Raw genomic sequence first — 25,370 nt, forward strand, 5'->3', positions numbered from 1 at the left:
GCATGCCACACTGTTTAAGCCATTTAAGATCATACTATTTCTTTTTTGCATGTTGCAAATCAGACAGTTAATGGTTTTTTCTTAGATATGTTGATCATAAAAGGAATCTAGCAGATTTTCCAGTACTTAGCTGTACTACTTGCTCCTTTCTCTTTTCTTCGTGTCTGTGATGTATAATTAATCATAGATTACTTCATTTTGTTTCATTTCATTTACAACATTTATGAGCTTCACTTTGTCGGTATGAAATGCTTGTCCCCTTCTTTCCTTTCCAAAGTGGCGTAATTAGTGTTAGCATCTTTTTTAACAGGCTACATAAAGTTTAGTGGCTGGATTAAATCAAGTCATTAACATAATGTACTATACAATTTGCCCCTATCTCTTTTCGTTTCCAGTACATCAAAGTGCCACAGAGTGCCAGTATAATTGGGCCTTGCTAGCTTGTCAGGTTCAGTCAGGCTGATGGCTGCTGCTTTTACTAAAAAGCTTCCAGGCATGATAATTAATAGAGGGAAAAAAAGTCAGGGAAATGTAAAACTTTGGACAGTTCTCTATGAATATTTCATACATTTGAATAATCCGAAGTTAACATTATCAATTTGATGTATAATACATTGATTAAAAGCCTTGTTTCAGGTCCTCAAAGTATACATCAAAACTAGGAATTTGCATTTGCTTTGGCATAGTCTAAAAAAATTAACAATTGCCTTTTCTCTTCCATCCCTCCTCCCTTCACCCCACCTCTGCACTTTATCATCTTGAGTAATAATATAGTTTTCAATTATCACAATAAAATTTACTGCTGTCAGCTTCCAAGTTACTTTAAAATGTGCCCGCAAGGCAATTACTGGCAAAAGCAATTTATACAATGGTGGTCCCATTTTCCTTTAGGTATGTTTACATCTTTTTCCTTCATGGCAGAAATTGTATGGGAATCTTGCTTGCACTAACAGTAGTTTAGTGAAAACTGTCATCATCAGTTTCTCCAAATGAAGATCTCATGATGTAATTAATTTGGATGTTACCGTTAAATAACAAGAACCAGCAATGCCAGGTGGTTGTGGTTCTGGTGTTCAGTAAAACGTGTTGTGAAAGGTTGAACATCCATGATTCACACAGTCAAATGTGCATAGTAAGAAGCAATAAACACTTTTCAATTTTTAATATGCTCCTTTTGGACTGGCATTGAATATCATTTATAAATTACGTGCATACATCAAAGGGGAGAATATATTTTTATCATTATAGTAGATGTAATGGGCCTGATTTTCATTGGGGCCTTGACCTGGCTTCCATTTGTGCATACAGGTCCTCTAGCATGTGCATATACTATACAGTATCACCCACATGTAAATTTGAAATATCTAATGTGATTGGATAGAACTTACCCATGTAAAACCTGGCACCTGCACACACAAATTTGAGACTCTCTGACTTGCAAATGCAGGTGTTACAACTCCAAATGGATGCTTACGTGCAGAGCTATTCATGCATAAGTGGAGGTGGGGCCTGAAAATCAGGTATGTTGGTCCAAATCCTCATCTAGTATAAATCGGTATAGCTCCCTGAGTCAGTTGAGCTGTGCTAATTTACACCAGCTGAGGATCTGGACCATTACATTCAATGTTAAAATCATGGCTGCCTTATTATGCCCCCCTCATTCTTCCTTCCTGCAGGACTATAATACATTCAGGTAACTCTGGCTGTATTTGCTTGAGCTCTAACACTGAGGATGGCAGGGTATTCAGCACTTTTGAAAATTTGGCTACTTATTTAGGTGCCTAAATATAGAATTAGGAGTTTCAGATAATTAAATTTTAAAATCTCGGCCTGACTCTGTCATGTGAGGCTGGTTCTTGTACTTAGTTCAAAATTTCATAAACCTTAGTGTTCTTTCATTTTCCACTTGTATTTCATTCATGATTTTTATCCTCCAGTAATACCTCTGTCTTGCCAGGATTTGACTTCAATCAGCATGCTCTCATCCAAATCCAGTCTTAGTCAGACACTGGGAAAATGTGAACACCGTACTGGCATGTATGGTGAAGGAAGAAATTGAATCCTTCAACCAGTACCATCTACCTGACTGAGTTTCTGAAAGCAAGCTATTAAAACTTCATGGTCAGTGTTTTCAAAGGCTGCTGACACATTTAAGAGAATAAGCATTAACCTCTGACCATACTCCATCATTAAGAGGTCATTGTTAGTCAATAAGATCAAAAAAGTACTAAAGCCAAAGTGAAAGGGTGAAAGAAATGTGATGACTCCGGGTAATACCAAAATTACCTTTCAACAACTTTCTCAACAATCTACTCTGATAAAGGATTTGATGGACCCCACTTAAATAGATAAGGTACCAGTGTCCACAAATTTCTTGAATGCGCCATAGCAAGGAAAGGGAATGAAGTTCATAGCAGTAAAAGGGTATTAGGTTTCAAGAAGGCATATGTCAGGAAATTGAAGTGTAATGCATACCAGAATTTAAAAGAATTAGCCAGTGAACTTACTGAACCACTGACAGCTATTTTTGAAAAATTATGAAGAACTGATCAACTGCCAGAAGATTGAAAAATAATTAAATATGGACTCAACCTTCTGAAAACAAATCAGATTGTAGGAGTTACCAAATGGTATGCGTTACTTCTGAAACTAGTGAAATAATGGAACAAATATTAAGAGGGAGGAAGCTGGGATAAAAAACACCATCACTAAACATCTAAAACCTAATGGACTGTGAATGGTAGGCTGTATTAATTTATGAAGAAATAATCTTGCCAGATGAGCTTAATTCTACTAAATAAATCAATTTAGAAAATATTAGTAAAGCATCTGATACTACAGTACATCATGAAATCTTCCCCTCACAACTAATTCAAATGGCTTGCATAGGAAAACAGGCTAAAGAGCCTTCAACAACAACAAAAGTGATATAAGGAGAAGTTTCGAATAGCATTAGAAAATTTATTTAATAGCTTAATTGATTAATGAGAACATGGTGCAAAGAGCTTAAGAAAATTTACAGGTAATATTGGGCAGAAATATTGTAATACAAAGAAAAGGAGTACTTGTGGCACCTGAGAGACTAACAAATGTCTCTAAGGTGCCACAAGTACTCTGTTCTTTTTGCGAATACAGACTAACACGGCTGCTACTCTAAAACCTGTAATACAAGCTACCAAGTGAGTTTAAAAACATGGACAGAAAATAGCACATGATTTTCAACATGAAAAAACACAAGCTTGTACATTTTGAAGAAAAATAAAACCGAAAACACAGATATTCACTTGGAAGAAAAAGCCTGGACAGCAATAATGTTGGAAAAGATCTCTAGATAATACTGAACAGTAATCTAGATGTGAATGTGCAATGCAATATAATCACCCAAAAATAAAAAGACGACTTGATTTTTTGTTCTTGCTGTTCAGAACAGACATATAGTGCTTCTGAATACAACTCAGGTTCAGCCACGCCTGGGATATTGTGGCCACTTCTGGGAATCTTGCACGTTGCTGTATTTTGGTGACTAAAGTATGTTACCTCCCCAGGCATGTAGATAGGGTGAGCTGAAGTTTATGAGAGTTGCTATTTTCCTATAGGCTAAAAAAAGGTTGGGAAACTTTTGTTTTGTTTTGTTTTTTTGGTTTTTTTTAATGACATGTTAAAGTTACTATTCTGATCAGCAGTGTTTAATTAGTCTGTTCCCTGGCACAACTGTCTCTACTTTTTGGTATAATACAGAGCTATCAAAAAGCTGGTCTGACTGCTGTTTTGACCTATACCTCTCCTTGAAAGTCTACATTTAAAAGTTAGGAAAAGAGAAAAGTACAAGATGCTACTCTGTACTACTGTAATATACAACACATAATTCTTGATAATGAAATTGACGTTCTTAGAACTGATTAATTTATTTACAGTTTGTTCCTAGACAAAAAAGTAAAAGAAAAGAAAACCCATCATAGATCCCTTCCACAAGTGAACAATTGGTAAGAGTGCTGAAGGTTCTGCTAAAGTATTGGCTAGCATGCCTTTGTTTGGTACAGCTGAGCGGTCTTCATTTTCAAATGAAAATGAAGAGAACTTTGTTTATGGTTGAACATTATTTCATAGTTTGAGAGACTGCCACATAAGAAAAATTTAATTATTTTTAACTATAGTAAAGAGGGAAAGACTGAGTATTTAACAGACATAACATCACCATAAAAAACAGCCGAAGAAGAAATTAATGGAAATGTTAATGTTCCCAGAACAAACTTTATTTCACCACATAAAAACTGCACTGGGAAAATTAACTAAATGATTAAATGCTTGGCAAGTATGTGGTGAATTTAAATAGATTGGCAGGGATATTTTATTTAAAACAATTCTGAAATGAAACACTAAATGATAAATTCCTTTATGGTTCACAAAGCCTGTGCTACGAGTCCACTTGCTTCAAGCTGCACTTTCGAAAGACTTAATAATAGTCTTTGGCCATAGAAAGACACCCAATTTCAGAATTAAAAAAAAAAAAAACAAATGGTAAAACATTTGGAAGTAAGCAATTTTGACTAGGTTTTGAAAGAAGAGCATAGTGCCTTGGAAAACCAAACCATGCCCATTATCTTAATTGCACCACTGTGACTTGTGCTCCTTTTTAAACACTAGACTGTGGAAGTCTATGACCAACTAGAAGAGCTTGCCCCAGACAGAGTAAAATGTTTGCACCAAATGCCACTGAGGAAAAATCGTAGAACAAAATATGTTGCAGTAGAATTTGAGGATCTGAAAAGGACAGCACCAAAGATAGGTGAGAGTGAAGGGAAAAAAATATCTCCTTGAGATACAAGTTTAAAGCCATTTATTTTTTGTTTTTGCTGCTTTTTTCTGAGAAATTCTGGCTTAAAAAAACATTATTGAGGTTTTACTGATTTGTTTCTTCATGCAAATTTTGAAAGTGTTGGAACTCCCTTAACCTGGCTCGTTGCTCCAGAAGGAGGGGGATGGTGACTTGGTAACCATCTCTCCTTCCAGAGCAGCGAGTCGGGTCCAGACTCCAACTAGAAGGTTTTTCTCAACTGCTACATCATGGTGGCGCAGAGCCACTGTATTGAGACCATCACCATGAGTATAGAGGCCACTGCATCCTGTGAGTTTCAGGCATCTAGGGGCCCTTTGCTTTCAGTTTTTACTGATTTTTCACTCTTTTTAAAATTTTTGTGATAAACATTGATAAATTCCTGGGAAATTTTAAACAAAATAAAAACCAAAAGTAAAGGGCTTGGATAGAAGTACTGATAAATGGTTGTACAGTCAAAATGGAAATTGACACGAGCTGCAGTTTCTCTGTTTCAGACAGGACATACAAAGATTTTGTAAGGTGCCTTTAGATGAAAAATAGCAGTTATGTACACACTATGTCAGAAATTATAGTATATTTTGGTAAATTCCAGGTAAAAGGAGAATACTATAATAACTAGTATAATTTGGATTTAACTTTAACAAGGAAGCCAGTGGTTATAAGTAACCTCTTGACTAGTTGGACTCTACTAGTTGATTAACCATTAAAAACATCTATTAATCATTTATTAACCCTTTATAAACATACCCTTAATGAAAAGTGTGACCAAAAACACTATTTTTAATTATATTGGATTCCTTCTGAAATTCTTGAAGACTTTTTCATAAGGGTGAAGAAGCAGTAATTGGGTAAAACACTTATGCCTAAATTGGTAACGAATGAATGTTTTCTGGAAAACTGGAGCCCGTAAGTGGCTGACTTACTTTATGTTCTGTGGCATCAAGTTTTACGCAGAATAAAAATTGAATGTATGGTAATGGGTGCACATCAACACTGCTTAGTCACCCATTCGGAGGGACTAAATCTTTTTTTAAGCATCTGCCAAAATCTACACCTGGAGAGCAAATGCATGATACTCAAGTTCTGCTCTGGAAAAAAGGGTTTGTACAAATAGCTTTGTGAGATTCTGTATTTATTTTGTTGCAGTTATATGCAGATAAATTATAATAATTTTACAAGTCCAAAAAAAGTTTTGGATTTTTCCCTAAATATAGCCCTAAAAAACACTATCTAGAATTTGAATTTTCTCCAGCTCTCATACCATGTGTAATAAAGAGTCATTAAATGGAATATTAACAATTTTGTTGGTGATACATAAATTCAGAATAGAATCCAGCTCACTCTCTCAGCTGTATTGGCTCTGCTCCACTGACAGGAAAAGAAAATAGTGGGAACTTACTTTTGTCATTAATTCAGACTTGGAATAAATGAGGAACAGGTGTACTGAGCAATAAGCTGCTATTTACATAATCACTTTTCATAGTACTAAGATGTACTCTTACTAACTGAAAATGTGATGTTTGATAATTCCTTCTATGTATTTTCTTTATACTCCTTTGTAAAGAAACTAGCATGCAAAATACATAGATTTTAAAATATAAGCCCCATTTTTCTCTTCTCCCCCCACCCTTCAGAGTTAGGCCAGAGGTCTGGTATCTGCATTTGGGAAAAGAACATGGGGCATTCAGGTTTGTTGTCTTAGTTTCTTTTTTATAAGATATAACTACTTCATATTTTATCCTGAATGTCATTGTAAACAGCTGGCACACGCATTCTGTAACCTCAACATTGCCTAACTCCCTACAGACAGAAAGTACACAAGTGAGAGCTCTTTTATTAGGCAATCTTTTGCATTTCATCCATTAATATCTAAGGAGTCCTCCTTGCTTTTGAAATTAAAGGTAACTGAAGCCCACAAAGCATTTGCAATAATTTTCATGCTTGAATAGATGGTACTGAGGTGTCTAATTGACTATTGAGGTTGATGCTTAGTACTTTACTGTCATTTCATCCCGTTCTTGAAAAATGAGTGGTCAGTGTTTTACCATTGAAAAATCAAATTACTCTCTTCCTTGTGCTAGGCTGCAGTACAGAAGTGTGGGTTCCAACTGCACTGTTACAGTAACAATTATCTTTGCTGCATGCATAGCACTACTTGGAGGGGAGGAGGGAGCATTACAAAGCCACTGGAGCTTGTAAACACTGCAAATCAAATAATTCCAGATATTTATCTTTTTTATTTGTTCCCCTTTAAAGATTATGAATTTTAAAAGTTAAAAACTGGCAACTAAAGGCAGAATCGAAGGGGAATGTGGGAAGAAAGCCTAAGCATAGCCAAGCTCAGGAGGAATCCCAAACAGCATTTTATGTTGTTACATAAAGTTAACAGCAAAAGCAAACCACATAAAGGAAGGAAGTTTGGACAATATCCTCTGTGTGTCTGAGAACAGTATTCGGAGCAAAGTGCAAATGCCTCCTACTTATACATAGGTTTAATGCCATCATTAATGGTCATTTAGTAAGTAGAGTTTCAGATCCCCACAGTACCTTTTAGAGTATTTTCTAAGGTATTTGGTGTACAAGATGAAATGTAGAAAAGTTTTGGTTATATGTAAACTGTTGGTGAGTTTCAGAGTAGCAGCTGTGTTAGTCTGTATTCACAAAAAGAAAAGGAGTACTTAGGCACCTTAGAGACTTACAAATTTATTTGAGCATAAGCTTTCGTGAGCTACAGCTCACTTCATTGGATGCAGTCAGTGGATGCACTGAATGCATCCAATGAAGTGAGCTGTAGCTCACAAAAGCTTATGCTCAAATAAATTCGTTGGTGAGTGTGTATTAGAGGTCCCCCTCTATGCAATCCACAGAAAATAGGAGTTGTTAGAGCCCCCCAGCTATAGTTTTGACTCTTTAGCTCATGCTATATCTACTCATGCATTTAGCTTTGGCGGTCCCCAGTTCAGTCCCCTGTGTGTAAGCAAAGACAGTTCACCCTCTCATATGTGCTTAAGGAAATACTGTGACTAGTGGGGTCTATTTCTGTGCAGTGTTTTATAAGGAAATAAACTTGACAAAGAATGCTAAATGGGGAGCTAATTCTGGGCTCAATTATGCCTTATAGATACACACATGCACACACACACCCCACATAGGGAACAGTGCAGAATCTCACTGCCCCTAAAGAGCCCCTCAGCATGCAAGAGGAGTGAGCCCTCTGCATAATTCATTAGATAGGTACAGTGTGTAGTCCCTTCTGCAACAGCCCAGCTCTCCTGGCTAATTTGGATGAGGAGCAGGGCTGTGTCCCTGTTTCCTCCCTGCCTTCAGCCCCTCTTTTTTTGGAGCAAGGGAGGGCAATTTACAGGTAGCAGTCCCTGCCATTTAAGAGAGCTCAGGTACTACAGCGTAACTGGTCCACTGTACAGGAGGCTCCTTACTGCACACATTCAAGGGCCAGGTGCAATTTGATTTTTTTTCTTTATAGAATGAAAAACAGTACTCCCTTAACAAAACTCATATAATGAGTCCTATTTATAGAAATAATTCCTTAGTCCTAGTCTACTTCTTCGCTCATGTGAGAGGTGGATGCCCAAATCTTTCTTTTTCGTTAACCCCAGATTTTATATATTAGCCTTTGTGTTTAGGGGAAAAAATAAAGTCAAATAAGCTGGACACCTAAAAATTGCAGTCAAGGAAATTTCATTCTTTGTTGAGATATTTAGGACAGCCTCTTCTAAATCTTATTTTATATCTAACTTAGGTAGTATCTCACCTCTAGTATTTAAAAAGTCAGAGCTGAGAAATACAACGTAAGATGAAGATAATTACTCACAGCATCATTTTGACAAAGAATCTAATACTGGCATTCTGACAAATAAGACAGCTGAAAACTCTGCATGAGTCACTTTTACCTCAAGAGTCTACACGGATTTCATTTTTTTGGCTAAATATCAAACATCTACGTTTGATACTTTGGTAGAAATTTAAATTTGTACGTGAATTTACAGACATGAAAATCTTAATTAAATAATGCAGTTGAAGTAAGGAAATATGATTTTGACAGATTTGTGCTCCTTTAGCTTTCCTGCATCCATTCCTACAAGCCTACTCTCAAATTATTTCTCTCCGTGAAGAACTTTGCCACCAAGGCACAAGAAGAGTGTATATTTTCCATAGTAATAGTTTGACTCTCCATCTGGCAGACAGCTAATATAAAGAAAGGGCACATGGATACCACCTTCTCCCACAGGTTACCATAATTTCCAAATGACTAGTTAAAGCAAAAGGGGAGAAAGCTAGAGCAGTATTTGAAGAAGATTCCTTCTAAGTATAACTTGTATTAGTGTCCCATGGCAGTGATTGAAGAAGGATAATTCTCATTTCATTGACCATTGTTTCTGCAAATTCCCAACCAAGAGATCTTTTTTTAAATTGTGGATTTAATAAGGGTCTGACAGATGAGAGTGCTACTAAGAAACTGAAATTTTTATCTTTTATCTCAATCACATGATCTCGGTCAGGGTGGTCAAAGGAATTATTGCTGTCATCTGTTGAGTATCTACTGGATCCAGACTGTTGGTTTGTTAACAGAACCATGGTTCACATTGTCATGCATCTCTCATCAATAAAATCAATCAGACTGGCATTCTTGTGGCAACTGTCAGAGGGAGGTGAAAAAAACCCACTGTTTTATTTACTTTTCAATCACTTTTGCTTACTCAGGTGTTAGCTGTATTTTGAGCTGTGAAAAAAAACAGGTTTTTAAAGAAAATAATAGTTATTTTTTTCAGTGTTATTGGGTTTTATCATTGGGTTTTTCATGAATTATTGATCTTGTCACTCACATGTATTTGCATGCATATAACCTATTTGAAAGTGTTTTGTTACTAGAAACATTAATCTCTAATTTATTATTGTAAATACTAATTTCAGCCTGTGTTCTAAAAAGTAAAATCTAAAAAAGGAGTGATGAGAACTTCAAAGTTAGGCCGGTTAGGAAATCATAAGAAAGTTGTAGAACGTTCTACCTTTTAAGAAGGTAATTGGTGAAACAGATGTTGCTAACAGGAAGAATCAACGGGCACTGCATAAGGAAAAGAGGGTTGTGGATTGAGCTGTGAACTATTAGGAAGCTTGGTTTGCTAGAATCTAAAACCTCAGGAAGGAGGGGAAAGCAGGGCCAGCTCTAGGTACCAGCAAACCAAGCCCGTGCTTAGGTCAGCACTTTTCAACGGGATGGCACTCTGGCCCTTTTTTTTGCACTTGGGGCGGCAAAAAACATTGAGCTGGCCCTGGGGGAAAGGCATTTGATATCATGGTTCTGTGTAAAGCTGGCTGGCTTAGCTTGTTTTTCAGGCTTCAGTTTTCAGTATTGAATTTACTAGCTGGTGGTTTTTCATTCAGTCAGTCGTGAATGTGAATAGTAGTAAATGTATTACTGCAAAACAATGGACAAAATGAGTGATTTAAAGGAAAGGTTGAGTCAGTATTCCCTGTATATACTCCCCAGACATATTTAAATTCACAAGTCTGCTAGTAGTTGCTGCAAGTGAAGAAACAGAAAAAATGAAAGGAAGAATTAAAATAATAATAAATAAAATAAAATAATAAATAATTAAAATAATTATAATAATGCATTAATACAAGTTGGTTGGTAAAAAGAAAAGAAGTGCCTACTGCAACATTTATGTGAGTGGGCCTTTGACCGAAGAAAAGGGTGTTGCCCCTGTAAGGCCTCAGAACAGGTGGCACGAAGATGGAAAATTTACAGGGATGGAGAGGAAGCAGTTGGGGCCAGGTTAGGACAAGGTCACTGCATTGCTCTTCCTGTTGACCAGAAGCGCAGGAGAAGTATTTATATCCCATGCAGCCTTGTAGAGGCCCTCCTTTACCAGGATCAGGGTGGCAGCATCCACCCAGGCACGAACTTGGCAAAAGGACATGTTGTGGACATTAGGCTAGCTGCCCTTTTCCTTGAGGGGCTCAGAAGGAATTAATGCCCTCACTGCCATATTGGCCAAGGTGGTTGGGTTTTTTTGCCTTTGCCATAGCTAGTCTGGAGTAGAGTAGGGGGGTTAGGTTATAATGTCGCAACTTCATACATAAAACTTGTGGAAGATGTTCAGTTCAGGTATTCAGTATGCAAGGGATATCGGTTGTTGAATAAAATGCTTTGGAAAATGATTTGAAGGGAAGCATCCCTTAAGAGAACCAAATAAGTGGGAGATTAGTCTTCATCAGGGAGCTGACCCTGCCCCTCCCCCTCCTTTTTCTGGCCCCCTTTAAGGGAGTTGAGGAAAGGGATTTTGAGGAGTTCTACATCTGGGTAGTGGAAAACAAACTCCTATCGTTCATGCACTGTACAATTGGTTGCCAGGTTCTCCCAGATAGTATAAGTGAATAAAGTTATGCCCTTATTAAACCACATCCATGACTTCCTGTCTTTCTTCTGGCATGGACAGACAATGAGAAATGACTCCGTAATGGACAGAAACATCCAAGCAGATTACTGCCTAAAACTGTTGATTCTGAGGGTGAAATCTTGGCCCTTTGGAGTTATCCCATTGATTTCACTGTGGTCAGGATTTCACCCTGGGTCTGTAAAGAAACTGTAGAATATAGTGTACTAGTTGCTGTAGATGTCATACAAGAGTGCATAGAAACATATTCCAGGTTTGTCTTTGCTGTTTGCTCAGACAAAAGAAATTCAATGAAAAAGTCAAGAAATAAATGCAACTACTCTAAACTTCTGATGTCTTAGTATTCGGCGCATTACTTAAACCTTCTTGAAAAAAGAAGCAATATCTAACACAGTCCTAAAGCACACTGTGGGAGTTCAACGATTCTTCTAAGTTCATCAGCCTCATTGGCCCAGAACTTCAACTGGTGTCAATTGGTGTATTTCTAGCTGAAGTCAGTGAAGCTATGCTTATTTACAAGGGCTGAGGATCTGGCCTGTGTTTGGGTTTGTTTGTTTTTCCCTTGAAGTATAGGAGAACTGAAGCCCCCGTCTCCCAGTAATATTCAATGGCACTATAATATAAATTTTTATAATAGTATCCAAACACCATATGTATATTGAAATGAAGTCTGAGGAGGATTTCCAGCAATGCATAGCACACAGCTTAAATTACAAAGGTCTCTCCAGAGAGGCATTAAACTTGACAGATCACAGACTGATGGCAATATTGTTTCATTCTTAGGTATCTAAATATAATAAAAATGCTCCTATATACAACTAGAAGCAACATGTAACTGAACTACCCTAACACTAATACCATACACTATTGCAAGCCAAAATCCTGAAATATTAAATTATGTTTCATTGGTTTAATAAGTCTATCAGTAGCATAGATTGTTCTATCATTACTGCAGCAACTCATATAATCCATTGAAACATTTCTTAAATTTGTTTTATTACTACATCAACAACAAAATGTCTAGTTTCCATCAAAGCAAAATTATTATATACTAGACCCTCGCTAGAACGCGGGATTTGGGATCCATGCACATTAACGCGGGGACCGCGTTAAAATGAATTCCAATTAAAGTAATTAAATTTGGGATCCAGGGCCGTGACTGCGTTATATGCGAATTCGTACTATATACTCGCACGTTCTAGCGAGGGTCCGGTGTAATTGGTCATGATAAACTAGTTATTTTTCACTGTAATTAAACCTAATAAGTGGGCTGTGGAGAATAAAGAAAAATCTAACACTTAGGGAAACAGAAAAATATGAATATATATTTTTCTGCAGCCTAGTACCAAAGATTGTAGTTTAAAACTTCATTCATAGCTGATATTAGTTATGCCATTTATTTTTATTTATACGAACTTTGTGGTTTTTATACTAGTAGTGAAATATGACTTCAATACTAGCTGTTAGTCTTTAGCAGTTGCATAGTTTGATTTGCAAATGTAAATTATCTTTTAAAAAAATCAGCGTATGTTCTCTTTAATATACACTGTGTTGCATGCTTCATAATAATAAAACCATGACTCTAAATATTCTTTTTTAAAGTCTAGAACAATTCATTTATTTTTCTTCTAATTTTGTAAGTGCAACTTACTATTATTTGTCGCCTTAAAAATTAGAAAGCAGTATGCCATCAATAGGTGGATTTTCCCCTCTCCTCTGTTTGAAAATGGAAACTAATATAAATGTTTTTTTCCTGTAGCATACTATTACAAATGCTAAGTATGTCAAACAAAATTTTAAGTTATGTGAAAAGACTTGATAATACAGTATATTTGGTTTTCACTTATAAACTATTGTATGTGTACAAACTAGTTTGACATAACTGCTAAATATGTTGGGGGGGGGAGAACCCCTTAGAATATCACTTTAAATGCATCTGCTAATATATCTGTACAATGGAAAAAGAAAAGAGTTGTTTCTGTAGTAAAATTAGACAATAGAGCCAATTTCACTTTTTTATGCATGTGAATGTAGAGTGCTTGAGGTTATTAGTTGAAACCGAGTAACCTTTCTTGGCTTTCATCTCTTTCTTTTCAAATTTGAATATGAAAAGCATATTCAAGTCAAAGACCATCACTTTAATGACATTTGGCAGTCATTTGATTTATTAGGCTTTAGAAAAAAAATTCCTTTAAATATTTCATCATACTATGCTAATCCTAGGAATATTGCCAGCTGAAGCCATGTACCTGTATTAGTGGAGACAGAATGGTGTGGAATTTTCTCTGTCATCCTTGTAAAATTTCCATGAATCTACTGAATAATAAAACGACGTTATTGAAATATTCAGATTTGGGTTTTTAGTTAAAGTGTCTTAGGATACATAATAAAAGAAAATGTCTTTTGAAGGAGGGGGTAAAATTACTTCATCAAATATTGAACGGGCTTGACAGCAATGAAAATTTTTCTTTATGAAGGATATTTTTACAATAGGATACCCATGCTTTTCAATGTGATTAATTATATAATATGCTTTGATATGCATCAGCAACCACCATAATGTGGGTGAATTTGCTGTTCTTACACTGAAGTCTAGAAAACTGATCTTCTAAACAGTCTTATTTTTGAATTTTATCATTGTTACTTCAGATGATTTGAATTTAGAACCAGAAGTCTTTAAACACCATATAGGAGAAATAGTCATTAATGCAGATAACAACTTAAAAAAAAAAAAAGTTTAGAAAAACTTGACAGTTGTGAACTGTGAGGAGTTCTGTTTGCTCTTTGAAGAACAGAATCTCATCCTTTGAATGTTCATCTGTGTAGTCTAATTCTGAAATCACAGTGGTTTTTCTTTCTTTGAAATCACAGAGTTATTCAAGGAAATGTTTGTTTGCCCCTTTGTTATGTTTGACACCTAAACTCTCCGTAGTAGGGTACAGTACATTATAAAGTTAACAAACAAAACAAACCTACTCAAAAACCTGCCAAGATTACAAAAATTGCAAAGGGATACAAAGCAACAGTTTCAAATATAAAATGTCAAAATTAAGACAAAAATATAAGGAAAAAGAAATTATGTAGAAGGCCAATTTAGAGTTTTTAAATATACTATCAAAATATTCATTTAAATATTAATTTAACTAGACTAGGTGAGTTTAATATGTGAAATTGAGTGACCCATAAGTACTGTACTACTTCATGTGACATCATATGTTTTAGATCAGATCTAGTTTAATAGCAATGCAATCTTCAGTAGGCATATAGTGATAGTCATCCAATTGGAAAAGTTTGATTCATAATATTGTTGAGACTTTTTCAAGTGGGTTACTAAATGATGATAAATGTATATACAACACCTTTGCTACTGTACGACTGCTATGGAAGTATTTTCATTCTCAAATAAAAATGAGGAGTCTATTGCAAAAACAGTTAACTGAAAACACGGGGGCATTAGAACCTCAGTGTATCTCTGTCATAATAAATCATGTTCTACTGTACAAAACATCCCAGTGACTTACATGTTTGTTTGTTCAAGTTGACATTACAAGAAATATGGTGTGTTTATGGTTTGTTTGTTTGTTTTTTAATACAGCCAATAGAAAAAATTCGGATTGAGATTATATCCCTAAGTCTCACTGATTCCCGAGTTGCAATGGATGACACAATACAGCGACTGTTTGTAGAATGCAGATTCTACAGTTTCCTTGCAGAAGAGACACCAGTGTCCCTTCCTAAACCAAAAAGTGGACAGTGGGTCCACTACAATTTTAGCAATGGTAAGTATGATATATTTGTGAACACTCTCATGACTTCTATTAAACTCAGTCCTATAGAAAATGTTTAATAAATTCTGATTCCTTAACACTCTTGATTACAGTAAAGTTGGATATTTCAGTTGTATCTGCCATTTCTAAATATTCTTTTAGAAAATAGCACAGATGCCATACAAGATAGATAGATAGATATGTATAGGGGTTTATTTCTGCTGGTGCAGATTCTCATAGCTGCTTTGAAATCAATGAAGCTATGACAATTTACATCAGGCGAGAATGTGTCTCTGAAAATGGAAATACCTATAGAATACCAGAGACTAAATTATCTTTATCATGTTTTAAACAAAGTGTTTAACCATCATAGTGCAAAAGAGGCTAAACCACCCAGAAAGTCATTAATCAATAGCATCGTATGGAATTCCAACATCCAAACATAAGTTTAATTAGAAATCGTATAATTAGATGTGCCTATATCTTTGGAACACACACCGTTGTTTTAAGCATAATCTCTTTGCCAAACAGGAAGTTATTCCTGCTGCTAATATTTTGATTGTGAGTCTTGAATTCTCAGTGACTTCACATTATCTCAATCTCGAAACTTGATGTACTTGCTGCATTTTTTTCTATTTAACTACAAAAGTCTTTATTACTCAGTCCAAGCTTCAGTAATGTGATGTGGACTTAAATTTGAGTGCTTGAGGTCTTCTCTAACTAAAGTACATAGGAACAGGTCAACAGATGTGATCGTTTTGGCAAACTGGGGAGATACCTTTAAACTGAAATTAGATAACTCTTTTTTGGAAACCAAAATGTATAATAAGTATATAACCAATATATAATGGCCTTTATTAACAGGTATAAGAATGAGTGATCTTATGTACTATAATCCCTAAAGCACATTAATGGGACCCTTAATATACGAGGCCTACACTACTTTTAGAAGTGCTGATTCAGTAAAGTTGGACTGTTAGACTAACATCAGGTAGCAAATGAAGAAAGAAATAGACATATTGGGTGAAATCCTGGCCACATTGACATCAATGGCAGAACTTCCTTTGACTTCAGTGGGGCCAGGAGCTGAATCACAATGGTTGTCTAAAGACTGGGGGGAAAAAGACATGGTTTGGTGATATATGTAAAAAGATTAGCAGTAGGACAGTTCTATACTGTACTGACAATCTGTATAAATAATATTGCAATTTCTAATAATTTTTTGGTGAATGTCAGTATTGGGTGTTTTTCTTTAAATCCCAGGTCTGGAGTCATGTGATTATGTGAGAATCTCAGCTTTCATTTAAAAACTTTTTAAAAGTTTCTAAGGCTTATGATTGCTAAACCCTAAAGACCCAAATATCAGAATCCAGAATTTATTATTTTTTAAAATCTCATTAGTTTTGAAATCAGTATCATGACTTTTGGGGATCTGACTTGTGATTTTTGAATGATTGGGGTTGGCAATAATGCATTTAATTGTTTTTAACTTTACTAATCGAAACCTGGGATATAACAACCCTGGTTTTCCATTTGCAGTTGTAATGTAAAACTGTTTTTAAGTTAGAATATCCTAGCAAATAATTCTTTAGAAATACTTTTTGTCTTAATGGCTACCATGTTCTAATTTGCAGCACTTTTCCAATATGGTTGACTTATTCTCGCTAGTGTTTTACTTCGATAACTGGTCCTCTAATTTCTACTTAATTCTAGCTTTGCGTATAAGGGAAAAGTCCTAATAAATTTGCTGTTTGATAATGTCAGTGAGGAGGCCAATAATCTAATAGTAATGAATTCTCTGTGTGTGTGTGTGTGTGTGTGTGTGTTTACTATAGCTTTATTCCGTCTCTTATTCATACGTAATTAGATTTGAGTATGTAGAATATTTGGGGTTAATTGAATATTTTCTTTAATAAAAATGAGATTTATATGGAGAGAAAGAAATGTACTTTGAGCTTAGAGGCAAGCTAATAGTATTCTAGATTTTGTATGAAAAAAATCATAGTAAACCCACAAGTAATTTAAGAAATCATTAATTCTGGTAAATAAAACCTTATTGAGTTTTTATTATTTTATTTATAACTGAAGAAGTGTTACATTTTTGTTTTTTAGATGTCATTATGTCTTAGCTGACATAGAATGATCTATTGGAATCTTTAATAAGCAACCGTTATTTTAATTATTTAACACCACCTTAACATTTGTGATTTCATTATGAGATAGCTGCAGACTAGCTTTACAATTAGTAAAAACAAATCTTGTAAAAGAATAATATCTTAGATAATCTCAGTTGATCAGTGCATGGAAGATCCAATCCACAAAATGAATTCCCCATTTCTAGGCAGAAGCAGGGTAGTTCCCCTATTGGTAAGTCTCTGTAGCTCCCCATAAATGGTGCTCTGCTGAACTCAGAGGACAGGGAGGGAAGCAAATCTCTTGGATTTTGGCATGGAAGTCTTGGTTGGAGGTAAATCAGTTTAGAGTTGCATTATGTCACTATAAGTCCCCTACATAGCTGTCCTTTGGGACAGGCTCTGCAAGAAAATTTTCCTAAAAATCCATGAGTGCTTCCAAACTCTACAGCCCCCCAAAACCATCCCAGGTAAGGTGATAGTGCGAGGAAAACTTAATCACCTCTTCTTCATCTCAGACATGTTCCTACAGTTTTTCTTTCACAAGAGGGAGTGACCTGAGCCATAATAAGCAGTTTATTCGCGTAGACTTTTCAATACAGGTGAAACATTTAGAATAAAATTAGTGTCTGCTAACTGTATGAATGCCATGTCAAAGTACACATTTCAGAGTGAATCTAGCTTTTATTTCATTCAGTCTGAAAAATATGGGAAACATTTTGAGGATCCAGGTAAAACCCACATTTTGTTCAACCTGGAATAAATAGGTACATTGAGATTTGACTCTTAATTTCACCTAAAATATATTTTCAGGACAATACAAAAGATCAAGTTTAGTTGACAAACATTGATAACAAGGAAACAGCATTTATATTTCATAGGGATGGCAAATATTGCTATGAGAATGCTAGAAGGCAAGAAAGTGGTTAGGAAATAAGATAAATGATAGCAGGTCTGAAGAATGTTATCTTTGCTTTATATAAACCTTCCAGGGGATTGACAATAGAATGGAAAAGATTAATGAAATCTTCCAAAGTTTTTATGAGACTTACACAGATCAGAAGCCTTTGTCTCTGAGGAGTGAAGAGTTGATTATATGGACAAAATGGAGTTGTTAGTAGATGAAGAGGAGACAGAACTTCTGATTTTCTTGTTAATGGTGGGATACATTTTGGTTTTAAAATAAATTAATGAAGGGGCTGGACTCTAAGGAAATTTGGTTTCCTTGGTAAAATTCTGTAACAATGTTAAGGCAGTATTAGCCCTAATATTGGAAAGCACCCTTGATTATATAGTTCAAAGAGATGGTTCCTTTCCTCTACCACACATCAATACTAGATAAGGCACTGATTCCTCATAATTTTGATGGGACCCCGTTTCAGCCTTTACAGTAAATACTCTTATTAGAGAGGTCCCAGAAAGTATTAAAGAACTTAAACCTAATCTTCTGTACTGATATTATGGTGGCTGTCTTGGAATGCACTATACCAGTAATCTTTAATGAGGTACAGGAGTTTCAAAATCTTTCAGTTTTTAGGGTTACTTTGGAACAAATTGAAAATGATCATTCTGGATACAAACTGTCATTAGTTAGTGTTACGTGGTCCTCCAGCTATTGGACACAAATATGAGATGCTGTATGCATTGGAGCGGTGTTGTAATCCTGAGTAGTTTGAGCATTTGAAAGCAGAGTTATTCACCACTAAATCTAAAAATCAAAGTTTCTCATCACTGTGGTTAGTCATCCTCCACCCAAGCTTGCCTAGGTTTCTTAAGATACATACTGTATATTCTAGATTTCCATGGGTGAGAAATGAATTCAGGTGTTCAGCTTTGAATATATATTTTCTTTATTATAGAATAGTTTCAGATTTAGAATTAGAAGATTTAGGAAACTTCAGCCAGGGTCGGGAAGCCGCTGGTGATGTGGTGAGTCCTTTGAAGTTGTTTGGTTGTCTGCCTGCTGCCTCCCCATCAGTTCCTTCAGCGGTCCCTGGAGTTTTCAGCAAATAGCACATGTGGGAAGGCATCCACACACCCAGAGGAATACCAGATGGCAGTGATAACTGATTTTGCTATCTGCCAGTATAAGTAGGCAAAGATGCTGAAGATGGAGGACTGAGAGGATTTAGGGGTCTGACAAACTGTGGTGACTCCTATAGACTATTGATCCCTTGCTTTCATTTAACCAGAGGATGCAAAAATGATGTGATTTCAGGAAGATTCCAGATCTCAGTGATGTTGGCTGTTACCTGGAAGTAACTCCTATTAATAAGGATGCTTGTTCCTTTGCTCCTGCTGGAGAGGTGGAGATTGGGAAATGGATTTGGACTAATCCCAGCTCCACTGACCATGTTCATACAATTAACTGGGAACACTGGAGAGCCCAGGACTCCGTAAAGCATGCTCTTCATAGCAATTATTCTCTTCATAAAGATTTGACAGGTTTCAGAGTAGCAGCCGTGTTAGTCTGTATCCGCAAAAAGAAAAAGAGTACTTGTGGCACCTTAGAGACTAACAAATTTATTTGAGCATAAGCTAATAAGATAATAAATTTGTTAGTCTCTAAGGTGCCACAAGTACTCCTTTTCTTTTTATAAAGATTTGAGAAGCTCATCTGTGAAGAATTAGATTGAGCCTCCATAGAACTCTTTGAACTTCTGGATCCCAATTCTCTCTATTTCCCAGTAGGATGAATAATTCCCATTGAAGTAAATGTGTGTTACTCATACAATGGGGAGTGGAAGGGGTAGAAATCAGGCACCCCAGAGAATGTGTGAAGTGTAGACTCCTGTCAGCATGAAGTGAGGGATGAGAAATCCTTAATGTGAGATGGAGAGAGGAATGAGTATTCCTGTGGGTGTATAATATGGTGTGATGAGTGGGAGGGTAAAGGGGGATTTCTTAGTGGTGGAGGGAGAGTAGGGAAGAGATTCCTTAAATAGGAAAAGGAGGAAAGCCATTTCTCTGGTCACATCTCCTTCACATGATCTTCCAAACACAATCCCCCACCCCCACACCCCATGAGAGATAATGGAGTGGTGAGTCCCCTCCAGCCCTGAAATCATGAGCTCAGCAGGGGAACTAGGACTGTTCATGTGAATGGAATGGGGAAAAAAGAAAAAGCATAATAGACACAATATCTGTCATATATATTAGAAATGGAACAGACTTAGGAATTCCCAGCCAGCCTGATTCCTGGAAGCCAATGGACGGGTGTCCCCTACAATATGATTTCCACTGCTTGATATTGTTGGGTTTTAATTGTCCCTATCTGATGGGGTTTACACCATTTCCTTTGGAAGCCTGTTCCGCATTAATACATCTTTTCAGGAAGTTTCTCAAGCAGAAATCTTTCTTAATTTAATTTCTTTATTCCTAGTTTCACCTCCATGCAGTGAAGCATAATAATTCCTCCTCTCCCTTGCTTTTTAAATCCTTCTAATTCTTGGAGACGGTTACCATGTCCTAAGAAAGAGGCCCCTTTCCAATGAAGGAAGTCCATGCCAGAAACCTTCATATGGAATTTTCTAAAACCCTTTTTCTAATTTTCTCATCATGGTTTTATCTCGTGGGATTTTACCGTCTTTCACTTTCGTGGTACAAAAGAATTAAGTCTGGACTGGTGGTGGGTGTGTTTCTAAACGAAAGCAATACAGCTTTTTTTTTTTTTTTTAAAATAAACATCAAGCTGTGGGTTTCCTCAGTCCACTGGTCTAGATGCCTCTCTTATTGCGTGTTGTGGCGGGAGGAGGATTAAATTACCGAGGCTGTCAGAAAGGACAAGCACTCTGCCATACATTATCATTATTACTAGCTTCTTGGGTGAAAGAAAATGCAGTAAATCCCCTCATATACAAAGCAATAAAGACCACTAGCTTTTACAGTCATGACTGCCAGTGCTATTAACAGAATAACAGCCATGTGGCACACTTAGATGCTGCTTCTATCTTTTCTGACATTGTGCACATAAAGGTGGCAGTGACATGACATTGGATCACATGACTGTTTAGATTTAATTCTAGCTTTCATTGTTGCATTTCTTAGGAAGCACTGAGGAAGGAAACTTGTTTTTTCTCATTTTTTTTTCTCTGAACGCCAAAAACAAGATTATTCTAATTTTAGTTTATAAATAATCATATTCATTTGGGGTTTTTGGTTTGCTTTCCAGTGATTCACGTGGATAAGGTGAATAACCTTGCAAGGAGAGAATTCCTCAAATCTGTACTTCAAGAATCAGAGTTGAATACTGGCAGGTAAATATTGGTGGTGCAACACCAGACAAAGTCTTTGTAAATACATGCATACAGTTTGTGACATGGCATACCTTGTAACAATTTCTTGTTGAAGAAATATCTCTGAGAAGTTGTTAGAACTTAGCACCAACTCAGGATAACTTAAGGTTGATTTAAGTTCCCAGTAGTATGTTATAACTGCATATTATGGTTGACTGCAATATAAAGCAGAGCTGGAGCCCTACTATAGTATTTTCATTTTATGGCATGTGACATGCCTTCCAGTGACATGAATTGCATGTGTCACACTGGCTTGTCAGCCACCTAAACTTTGATGTGGTGACATGCATGTCCCTTCCCTGAGTGGTTTTTCATATGCCTTGAAATGATGCAACCCTCTCTCACTGTTCGTAAAAGCAATTTCCATTGTGTCACATTTTGTTCAGCACACAGTGTTCTGGGAAAGTTAAGTAAATGTATATTATCAATGTTATACCTGTGACAGATTTAAAAGTGTATTTATGAATTAAGATAATCCATTCATTGCATGCTGCTCTCCAAGTATTCTAGGGAGTGTAGGAAACCCACAGGGTGTCCTTGTGTCCTGTATTTAGTCCAGGGGTTCTCAAACTGGGGGTCGGGACCCCTCAGGGGGTCGCAAGGTTATTACATGGGGGGTCGTGAGCTGTCAGCCTCCACCCCAATACCTGTTTCTTCTCCAGCATTTGTAATGGTGTTAAATATATAAAAATGTGTTTTTAATTTATAAGGTGGGGTCGCACTCAGAGGCTTGCTATGTGAAAGGGTTCACCAGTACAAAAGTTTGAGAACCACTGATTTAGTCTAAAGCTATGTATAAGTTCATGTAGCAGACTGCTGTTAGCTACATAAATAACAAAGTTTGAGTGTAAATTAATTGTACCAGAGCTAATTGTAATTTACTATGTTTGTTCAGGTCCAAACTTCTTTGGATGGTAGCATACATATTATTTGTTTTTACTAAAAACAAACAAAAAACTCAACAATACTTATACTGTTTTCTTTTGGAGGCCAGCCATCACAAATGTAGAGGACCCATTGATGTGAAGATCCATGCCATTTACAGGATAGTGGAATACCTACTAATTGTGTTTGAAGTGTGAGGTCATTTAATTATTTACACATTCACAGATACCCAGTGACATGTAAGGGCAGAGTTTGGTAATAAGATAGTTGTGTCTCTTTCTTCAATTTAACTTTAAAATTGAGTTCCATCCCTTGGCCAGAAGACAATTTTTAATTAAATCGGACAGGAAGCAGATCCCATAAGAGCATGGAAATATCACATCAAAAGCATGTTGAAGTTCCAAAATACAAATAAATTTTCATTTCAACAAATAAGCAGAGGACATCAGTTTTACCATGTAAATTAGCAAGTAGGAGAACACAGTATACTAGAGAATGCTACAGCACAGAAAACTAAGTCTTATTTTTTTTCTACCAAGGGTACATTCAGTGAGGCAAATAGCTATTCATGTAGGCCAAATACAGTAATTATATTCATTTCACACATTTGCCAAGCAGCATCTGAGCCATCTTGCAGAACAGCTCATAGTCACTATGAAATAACTGAAGGAAGTAGAAACAGCAATGGCATCCTCACCATGACAAAAAAGCCCTTCTCTTTGTGCTCACTTTCACTGAAATTAATTTTGTGTTGGTGGAACATTTATCATAGCTTGGAGCCCTGGACTATGGAGATATTTGGATTCTGCGCTGATTCAACATCAGGACAAGAGACTTGCTACTAGTCCAGTCTCCAGTTCTGTTCCAACAATGGGACCACTAGGAGAGGAAACCCATGACATGGCATGATCCTCCCCAAAGCCATTGGTTTTGGATCTTGCTCATTTTAAAACTGGCTTAGCTGCTCCCTCAACACGTTTGCATTCACACGACCTTACGTAATAATATCAGGGCTTTTTTAGCTGAAACAGGAACTAAACTAATTCTTTAAAGTTCAGGAAACAAAATGAACGTGGATATGAATATCAGTCAAAATTGGCTGCACATGGTCAGGGCAAACATTTTGGTTTTATTATAAACGCAGTTCTATGAGGGGGGTACATATTCAGGTTTTGGTGGGGAGAGATCATCTTGGGCAGCTTTTCAAATGAATCCTCACCCTATCACATGCAACATAGATGAAGTGACATTGTAAGGACACTTAAATACTACAGTGATGGGGTGCCATATTAGAACCTGCATAAATATATGGCTAAGATGGCAGACATATCCAGTTTTGCTCTTCTGGGAGGAAAATCACGGTAATGAAAGCCCTTTGAGAGATGGAAAGAAGTAAAAAAGAGGTGAAATTCAGAAATCCTTAGGTCTTCATGAGAAGATGGACATGCATTTCTGGTAAATATATGCTTATATGTGAAATTAGTCTGATAAATAGCATATCTCCACTCTCATCCATTATCCTTTTCTTAAAGAACAATGTGTCTTTCTTTTAAAACTTTCCCTTTATTTTTTTTATTAGTTTATATTTAACACAGTACTGTACTGTTTGCTTTTTTTTTTTTTTTTTTGTCTCTGCTGCTTCCTGATTGCGTACTTCTGGTTCCAAGTGTGTGGTTGACCAGTCAGTTTGTAACTCTGGTGTTCGTAACTCAGGTTCTACGGTATTGGAAGCCAAATGCTGTTGCCATTGGTGTTTGATCTTCTGGATCGCTTTAAAAGTTAAAGTACTCTCTAAAGCCACATCTATGATATAAACACAGGGATTAAATCTCATTGACATTGATATTTTCATAGATTTTTAACATAACATATTTGGTAATAAGCTGCAGAGCCAAACTTTTGTGATGTGACCAAATCTTATAATCATAGCAATGATTAAAGTGCTACTGAAAATAACAAATTTCACGTTGTATCTTCATGTTCCTTTGCCGTTCTATATTTACAGGTAAACAAATGCAGTTCAACATGGCAGTTCATATATTCAAAAGTGGATTTTTCTGGCTGTTCGTTAGAAAATGTTTTCAAATTAACTCAGTTGTTCTCCATTTTTCCTACTGTTTCACTTCTTCATGTAGAAAATTTCCTTCCTGAGGTTCATTTTGGTTCTATACTTAAATAAATGGCTTTATTGGCAGAAACTGCAATGATGTTTGGCATTCAGTGTATGCCACCTTATACTTATCAACCAATAAGAAAATATGAAGCTAAATAGAATGCTTTATTGTATTTAACATATGAGCAATAGGTAATCTGAGGAAATGGGGGCCATTCCTGGAATCACATTTAGGTTAGCAAATGTGGAGTACCACACAATTTTCCTTCTTATGAGGCCCCACTAACTCTCTTCAGAATACTCTTCATTTTTTTTTAATCAGGAAAAGGCTTTGTCATTACACCACAGAACTCAGTCAGAAGACTCAAGTCTCCTGCATTTTCCCCACAGACCTATTATATAACCTTGGGAAACTCACGTACCCTCTCTGAGCCTCTGTTTCTACTTAGTTACCTTATACAAGTGTTGTGAGTCCCTACTGCATTAATGTTTGTCAAACTTTTTGAAAGCATGGATAAAAGTGCTAAATAAGTGAACATCTATTTTGATTTTGTGTGCAGTGTTGTAGCCATGTTGGTTCCAGGATATTAGAGACAAGATAGGAGAGACAGTATCTTTTATTGGACCCACTTCTGTTGGTGAAAGAGTCAAATCTTCCCTCTTTCACCAAAAGAAGTGAGTCCAATAAAAGATATTACCTCATTCCCCTTGCTTATGCTTTGATTTTATTTATTAAATCCACCAGTTATTTATTAAAATACACTAGGGCTGTCAAGCAATTTAAAAAATTAATTGTGATTAATCGCACTGTTAAACAATAATAGAATACCATTTATTTAAATGTTTTCTACATTTTCAAATATATTGATTTCAGTTACAACACAGAATACAAAGTGTAAAGTGCTCACTTTATATTTTTATT

General features: G+C 36.1%; 1 protein-coding gene across 7 annotated transcripts in view; it reads left to right on the forward strand.

Moving 5' to 3' along the window:
- RPGRIP1L (RPGRIP1 like) overlaps positions 1–25,370 on the forward strand; it is a 142,070-nt gene that overhangs the window by 98,645 nt on the left and 18,055 nt on the right. For 6 of the 7 annotated variants that reach the window (XM_073307595.1, XM_073307597.1, XM_073307594.1 and 3 more), the window contains 2 exons: positions 14,852–15,035; positions 21,327–21,411. In XM_073307595.1, the coding sequence (XP_073163696.1) occupies positions 14,852–15,035; positions 21,327–21,411 (269 nt within the window). Of the gene's footprint in view, positions 1–14,851; positions 15,036–21,326; positions 21,412–25,370 lie in introns of those variants that run through there. The other variant, XM_073307600.1, reaches the window with a different exon arrangement.

The sequence above is a fragment of the Lepidochelys kempii genome, chromosome 12, assembly GCF_965140265.1.
Source record: "Lepidochelys kempii isolate rLepKem1 chromosome 12, rLepKem1.hap2, whole genome shotgun sequence".
Taxonomy (NCBI): domain Eukaryota; kingdom Metazoa; phylum Chordata; order Testudines; family Cheloniidae; genus Lepidochelys; species Lepidochelys kempii.